General features: G+C 47.5%; 1 protein-coding gene across 2 annotated transcripts; it reads left to right on the forward strand.

The window, feature by feature from the left end:
- The first annotated feature begins 3,478 nt into the window (after positions 1-3,478).
- Positions 3,479-7,612, forward strand: LOC123111202 (heat shock protein 81-3-like). Of its 2 annotated transcripts, none has more exons than XR_006454338.1 (3): positions 3,479-4,426; positions 5,425-5,489; positions 5,820-6,124. XR_006454338.1 is itself a non-coding variant. In XM_044531967.1 (3 exons), exons 1-3 carry the CDS (start codon positions 4,944-4,946, stop codon positions 7,033-7,035), a joined length of 339 nt encoding a protein of 112 aa, XP_044387902.1. In that variant the 5' UTR covers positions 4,446-4,943; the 3' UTR covers positions 7,036-7,612. The 2 variants fall into 2 exon arrangements, 1 of the variants encoding a protein (XP_044387902.1); XM_044531967.1 differs by lacking the exons at positions 3,479-4,426; positions 5,425-5,489 and adding exons at positions 4,446-4,990; positions 6,778-7,612 and having other exon boundaries at positions 5,820-5,853.
- Positions 7,613-7,952: the final 340 nt, after the last annotated feature.

A 7,952-nucleotide genomic window follows, 5' to 3' on the forward strand; every position in this document is an offset into this window, starting at 1 on the left:
GGAGATCCAGCAGCACAACGGCGTGGTGGTGGAAGTAGCGGGATTCCAACAGGGCTTCGCCAAGCGCTGCGGGAGGAGGGAGGTGTGTCATGGGAGGGAGAGGGAGGCGCCAGGGCTTAGGTATGGTTGCCCTCCCTTCCCCCCACTATATATAGGGCCAAGGGAGAGGGGGAGGGCGCAGCCTTGCCCCTTCCTCCAAGGAAGGGTGCGGCCAAGGGGGGGAGGAGTCCATCCTCCCCAAGGCACCTCGGAGGTGCCTTCCTCCTTTAGGACTCTCCCCTTTCCCCTCTTCTCTTGGCGCATGGGCCTCTTGGGGCTGGTGCCCTTGGCCCATATAGGCCAAGGCGCACCCCCTACAGCCCATGTGGCCTCCGGGGAAGGTGGACCCACCCGGTGGACCCCCGGGACCCTTTCGGTGGTCCCGGTACAATACCGGTGACCCCGAAACTTGTCCCGATGGCCGAAATAGCACTTCCTATATATAATTCTTTACCTCCGGACCATTCCGGAACTCCTCGTGACGTCCGGGATCTCATCCGGGACTCCGAACAACTTTCGGGTTACCGCATACTAATATCTCTATAACCCTAGCGTCACCGAACCTTAAGTGTGTAGACCCTACGGGTTTGGGAGACATGCAGACATGACCGAGATGACTCTCCGGTCAATAACCAACAGCGGGATCTGGATACCCATGTTGGCTCCCACATGTTACGATGATCTCATCGGATGAACCATGATGTCAAGGACTTAATCAATCCCGTATACAATTCCCTTTGTCTAGCGGTACGATACTTGCCCGAGATTCGATCGTCGGTATCCCGATACCTTGTTCAATCTCGTTATCGGCAAGTCTCTTTACTCGTTCTGTAACACATCATCCCGTGATCAACTCCTTGGTCACATTGTGCACATTATGATGATGTCCTACTGAGTGGGCCCAGAGATACCTCTCCGTTTACACGGAGTGACAAATCCCAGTCTTGATTCGTGCCAACCCAACAGACACTTTCGGAGATACCTGTAGTGTACCTTTATAGCCACCCAGTTACGTTGTGACGTTGGGCACACCCAAAGCACTCCTACGGTATCCGGGAGTTGCACAATCTCATGGTCTAAGGAAATGATACTTGACATTAGAAAAGCTTTAGCATACGAACTACATGATCTTGTGCTATGCTTAGGATTGGGTCTTTGTCCATCACATCATTCTCCTAATGATGTGATCCCGTTATCAACGACATCCAATGTCCATGGTCAGGAAACCGTAACCATCTATTGATCAATGAGCTAGTCAACTAGAGGCTTACTAGGGACATGGTATTGTCTATGTATCCACACATGTATCTGAGTTTCCTATCAATACAATTCTAGCATGGATAATAAACGATTATCATGAACAAGGAAATATAATAATAATCAATTTATTATTGCCTCTAGGGCATATTTCCAACATCTTCTCCTTCACCATTGTCGCCGACGAGGCGCGTGTGGCGCGGTGGCGCTGGAGCGAGAGCGAGCGCAGAGGAAAGGCGTGAGGAGGTGAAGAGATAATGGGGCGCACTGTTCGGGAGACTCCGGTCCAACGCCTTATATGAGGCCGCTTCCGAGTGGCTGACAGGTAGGCCCAGATGGCTCTGTCAAATCCCGTAACGACCGCACGAGCGATACGTGGCGAAAAAGGTGGCGCGGGGATCGAGGCAGCTCGGTTCTATCTCGTCCGATTACTACGGCCTCCCCCGTCCCGCACGCTTCCCAAAATTCAGATCCCACTAAATCCGCGGGCAGCAAATAACTTGTAAGACCAAAGATCTCCTCCGCACCGTCACTCGGAGCCTTACAAGTAAAGAAACTCACTCGGCGAAGAATTAAGAATGGATCAAGGCGACTGAAAAGGGAGTTGCTGTCATCACTCAGGTTCGTTGATCCGGAACAAGATATGCTCACGGCATAGAAAACGAGTCGGAGAAGTCCTAAACTCCTTCCCCACACAAACCTTGATCCATTTAGGGGCTAATGATGAAGGAATGTACCTAGGGTAGGGTCACGGACCTGTCCTAACTGCCCTACCCAAGGACACCTTTAGAATAAATCACCTTTCAATCGACTTGGAGGTGTTCCACTCGACAGACTCGAAGACATTCGACCAAGAAGCAATTACTCGACCAAGATCCAACCACTCGACGGCCAGGAGACCTAAAGTCACTCCGCACGCTAACGGTCGGTCATTAAGTAGCCTTTATGGTCATCATAGCACTTTATTACTAGCGTTATCAGTAATGCCCTGCCTTAATGTACATTGAACCCTTCGTAACGTGGGCTGGCCGGGGTCCTGGCACACTCTATATAAGCCACCCCCCTCCTCCGAGACAAGGGTTTGCACCTCTGTAACTCATACACACATAATCCAGTCGACCGCCTCTGGGCTCCGAGACGTAGGGCTTTTACTTCCTCCGAGAAGGGCCTGAACTCGTAAACCTTGCGTCCTTACAACCTCTCCATAGCTAAGACCTCGCCTCTCCATACTTACCCCCCTACATTACAGTCAGACTTAGAACCACGACAGCCATAAGATTGATCATTTGGCTTGAAAGCCATTGATCTCCATACGTGATAGCTCGTTTCTGAGAACATTTTTTAAAATAATTGTCGTATTACAAGTTTGTTATTTTTCCTGGGAACTTAGCCACATATAATGACACAATGCGAAGGTTTCCCAATTTTTTGATTTTGTTTTGAATTTTTTATGCCCGTTTCAAAATGCGGTCAAAGCGGCGGGAATGACCGTTCCTAGCTAGAGGTTGAATCTTGGAATTTTTTTGGTGTTTCTCTGATTAAATAGAAAAAATAAATAGCAAACTATGAGGCAGCTGCATTTCAAATTTGACCCGCTTCCAGCTGAATCGGCGGGAATTTGTCTTTTTAACGAGATGTGGATCAAAGCTTCTGACACTCAACCATTTGGTCAATTGTGCATTAAATATGTCCTAGTATTTTAGAAAAATAATTTGGTCCGCTTTTGCAACAAATATATGGTAGGTCCTTCACAAAAAAACTCATTTTGGGCACTCAAAAAATGGAAAATGAATTTTTCGTCCAAAAAATGTATTTTTTTAGGCAACATTGTTTGCCATTCCAAGATGCACCTTTGTGGAAAGTATGATATAATTTGAACAAATTATGCCATTCCAAAATGCACCCTTGTGCAAAAAATATAATAGAAACACATAGAAAAACACAATTACGTATGCTTTGTTCTCATTGGTTGAAATGTTTGTGCCATGGATTGATGACATGGCATCCATCCATCCATCCACCCATCCCATTTATCTAAAGAAAAAAAGAGAGAGAAAGAAAAAGAACCCTATCCCCTCCCACCCCCGGGCAGCCCAACCACCCAAACCCTATCGCCTCCCACTCCATCGCCGTCGCCCTCTTCTCCCCAGATCCATCGCCGCCGCCCCCTTTTCCCCCTCATCGCGCACGCTCAAGCCGCTCGCCGCCACCACGCTCCTCCACCTCCAGGCGACGCCGAGCCCGTGTTCTCCCTCCCCAAGATCGTGCCGGAGCCCACGGTCCTCTTGCACCTACATCTCGCCTCTCCTCCTCCCCTTCCAGATCGCGCCGCCACCATCACCCCGCCTTCCAGATCCGACGCCATCCCCACCCACCATCGCCACGCCACCCACCGTCGACCTCGTCTCCTCCATCCCCCTCCCCTCACCTTCCCCATATCCACTAGTCCAGGCAGGGCCATGGCGTTCCCCCTCCTCCTCTCTGCTAGGGTTAGGATTTCCACCTAACCTTCCCCTGATCTGGCAGCCACCGGCGACCTCCCTGCCCGTCTCCGGTCTCCCCCATTGATGTTGTCCCCACCCTCGATGCCCTCGCCCCGGGTGGCGCAACACCCTCTTCCCCCCCCCCCACTCTCTTCCTTGGCGTACTCCACCCCAAACCCTACCCACAACCGCCGCCGTGCTCCATCACCAGCGACCTTGCCGCCGCCGCCCCTATCCCCTCGCCCTATCTCCATACCCGCGACGCCGAGCCAGACGGGAGGAGCCACCGCCCCGCAGCTCGCTCGCGCCGGTATGTACAGGCGGTGCCCCCGCCAGATCTGAACAAGAACACCGAGTGGTTCATGTACCTGGCGTTCCTAGATCCATCCGCCCCACCCTCTGCTCACACTATCTCCCTCGGTGTTGGGGCATCCAAATCGAGCAGGTCAGGTGCCGGTGCTCCATGATCTCCATGCGATGCGCCGGCGAGGCGACGGTGATGCTTGTGGTAGACGCCTCCACCGTCTTCCACCGACACACAGCCGCGCCCTCCGACGACGCTCTTCCACACGATGAGAGGCCTGGGTGCCGCTCGGCTGGGACAGAACCCCGCGCTCGATGATGCCATGGACATGGAGGTCTTCAAGGTACCCTTTTCCTCTCCTTCTCTGTCCCTCACCTCCAATACTTGCCACTGAGCTCGTGACAACGCCATGTCTCACTTGGGCCCTCTGATGCTTGCTCGCTACGGTCTCTCGATGAACACAATTGCTTACTCCTAAAATCCCTAATTCCTAGGGTTTACTCTTGTTGTTCTACATACTTTCATGTACCACTATCATACTCCAGGCTTGCTTAGAATTTGCAATACCACGCTTAGAATCATGAAACCATCGAGTCACAGGGACATCTCAACTTCTGAACGAAAAAAACATTATTGTTTGCTGCATTGCATATACCATTACAGTTCTTGATTGAGTTTTGGACTTGCGTAATTCCATCATCAGGGGAAGATGATACCCACACAGCCAGCTCGTGCTCACTGTGTTTGACCGCCAGCTCGTGCTCTACTGCGACGAGTACCGATGCCCACACAAGTATGACCTGCGTGCCCCCCATGACCTTGCACGGGTGTTATGTGCGTGAGCGCGCGCGCTTGCTACAATGTTGGGTGCGGTGGTGTGCTGCAAACTTGCGATGGGGGCGGCCAGGTGGTGCGTGGCTGTGTGTGTGGCGATATATGGAGCTCCAGAGATTCCTATTGGTTTGCCGAGACTTGGTCTTGGTTCCGCCATTGGCGTGTTGTCTTTGCTCTAATCTGGTTAAAACTGTGTGATTAGACTAGTAGCATCAGCTCTTTATCTGGAAAAAGAATACTATCAAGTCCTTAGCTAGCTAGCTAACTAGTACAAGCTGCAACCCAATAGGAACAGTAGCTTTCATGCACACATCTAGCAAGCTAATTAGTAATTACACTACTAGTATTCAGAAACAACTTCACTTTGAAACTCTGAATCACTTCTCCCTGACAGACACTTCACCAAAATGTATCCTGTTCCAAACTCTTATTTGTATCATTATTTACCAAATGTTATTTTATTATTTTTGTTGAACTAATCTTGTCTGAATCATCCCTCTTCTGTAGGTCTTTATGAAGCTTTGGAACTAAGGGACGATGGATATGACTACTTGGGAAAGGGTGTTTCCACGGTTCCGTTTGAGCGAATTTTATATTAGCATGAATAACGAATTCCCGGGCTACAGTCTTAAAGTAATTCTGTTACCTAGTTAGTGTTTGGAAGCAGCTGGAGTAAATGTGAGAAAAGTTGAACAGCTTACACATTTTCCTAAAATGGTATAGCTTAATTTGTTTTTTAGCTACCGCAGCATTTCTTGAAATGATTTTTATTCTAAGCTTTTTTGTCATACTCAATAAGCTAGTTCCTGAATCAAATTTGATAACGAAATGTTTCTGTAGCAAGCTATAGTTAATTAGTTGGCAAGTGTGATGTCCATTCACGCCTCCTCTGTTTTTTGCAGGTCTGGCAGCACCGCCGTGTCGACGATGAAGGTGGTGACCGCGGCAGCAAGCGGCGCGAGTTGGTGGCTGCGGGACTCGACGGCACGGCTCATATATGCGCGAGCTGGGCATTACTTTGAGTTCATATATGTGCTTGTCACTCCATAGGTTATAGTGATTCCCTCTGTTTCCTTATATGTTCTTGTAGTTTGGTTGCTTTCCTGTTCATGCATGTTTGTACAGCTATGTATAGTTATGCTGTGAATCTGTAATGCATGTATTGAAATGCAGGAAATGTTTAATACATGTTCACTCTCAGTTGGGATATTGAATTGTACATAGTTATGTGATTCATGTCTGCTTCTTATCTTATTAAGTGATTATCTTTATGTCCTTGCTACCAGTAGGATGGTTAATAGCTTGGTTTGTAGTTCTCTAGTTTATGCAAATAGCTTCTTATAAGGCAATATAATTGGTTGTTTTGTGCTGCTGGCCTAATTAAACATGATCAGTATGTATACTTGTTTGAGATAGACATTTCATGCATGTTTATGAGGTACGAATTCTACAGATGTCACAAAATATTGGTGGCAAAGTGTCTTCTTATCTTTATATTTACTTAGCTAAAATCTTAGAGTAACAATAACTGTACTTGACAAGTAAACATTAGCATCTTAAATGATCATCTTAAATGATTAGCTAAAATGATGTAGGAGTAGTAGAAACTTCATGGTTGATCCTGATTGCTGAACATGGGAGATGCATCTTCTTTTGCATATCAATTACATAGTAGTACTATATAATGCTTGCCGATGTGGTACATTCAATACTGGCAGCATTGGCCATTAATTACACTAGCCATTTTACGCCAGGCTTTAGATTCTGCCGAGCCAGATCTGTTGACCCGTGGTTTGATTCGTGGCGTGCGAGATTTGTTCCTGGGCTGACGTGGTGTGTTTGCCGGTGTGATTTTCGCAGGCCTTGAACAAGATCAGTACGGTGCCGATGGAGGCCCTCGCCGCCGGCGCCGATGTGTCCATGATTGGGCAGTTTGGTGTTGGCTTCTACTCCGCCTACCCTGTTGCCGAGAGGGTCGTCGTCACCATGAAGCACAACAACGACGGGCAGTACGTGTGGGAGTCCCAGGCCGGTAGCTCCTTCACCGTCACTCGTGATACGTTTGGGGAGCAGCTCGGCAGGGGTACCAAGATGGTCCTCTACCTCAAGGACGACTAGGTATGCAGTCCAATCCTCCTATACTGTGATGGCTTACTCTTCATGTCTTGATGTGGTTCTCTGCTTAGTGTAGCTGTATTAGACTCACTATGAGATGTCCACTCTTGTTTTGTTAAAAAACATGAACTGTTAAGTCATCTATTCATGGTCATTGCTTTTGTTCAGTATATATGTGTGCTTTCTGATTTGTATGCGTAGGTGGTTATAGGTTGCTGTGATGAATATAAATATTAACAAGTGCTCATGCACGCCGGTATACTAGAGCTAGTTGTATGTGCTCATTACCTTCCTGTTGTCACTTTGTCAGCATCAATCCAATCCAACCCAGCCCAATGAATCTAACCTGCTCGTTTAGTTCTCGCCATCGGTGGTAGCCAACAACTAACCGATCTTAGCTACTGCCGGCTGTTTGGCATCCTATGTATTTTTTGCTGCTAGTCTCAGAAATAATGCATAAATGGCATCAAAACTGCTTCATGCTATCTCTCGGGCAAAGTAGATGCTAGTTTGGTGACTATCTGTACATCATCAGGTCTACTTGATGCAAGTCTCTATTTTTTGTTTATTCTATTTTTTGTTTGTCTCCCTTTGACATATTGCTTTTTCTTTTTGAATGTGCAAGTTATTTGCATCTTGATTAGGAGATGATGGTGATCATCTTTTGTTGCGGGGAACCTGTTAGATAAAGTTTATGTGATTTGAACCTGCAAGATACAGTTCTGTATAATGTTGTGTGAGATAAAAGTTATGTACTTGTGAACATATGAGATAAGTTATTGATATGTGTTGGTCTGTCTAATGTTATGCGAGATAAAGTTGTGTGAGAAAGTTTTCTATACTTGTGATATTACTTTGGGAAAGAAGTACTATTACTATACTGATTTGAGAATATTGGCTCTAAAAAAAAGGGCTTGCCC

This window comes from Triticum aestivum, chromosome 1A, assembly GCF_018294505.1.
Source record: "Triticum aestivum cultivar Chinese Spring chromosome 1A, IWGSC CS RefSeq v2.1, whole genome shotgun sequence".
In the NCBI taxonomy this organism is placed as follows: domain Eukaryota; kingdom Viridiplantae; phylum Streptophyta; class Magnoliopsida; order Poales; family Poaceae; genus Triticum; species Triticum aestivum.

Bases quoted from the DNA above. Each gene is read 5' to 3' on its own strand.
- LOC123111202 (XM_044531967.1), top strand. From the start codon at position 4,944: ATGTTGGGTGCGGTGGTGTGCTGCAAACTTGCGATGGGGGCGGCCAG. The intron at 4,991-5,819 runs GTGGTGCGTGGC...TGTTTTTTGCAG, and splicing joins CTTGCGATGGGGGCGGCCAG to GTCTGGCAGCACCGCCGTGT. The intron at 5,854-6,777 runs GTGACCGCGGCA...TGATTTTCGCAG, and splicing joins CCGTGTCGACGATGAAGGTG to GCCTTGAACAAGATCAGTAC.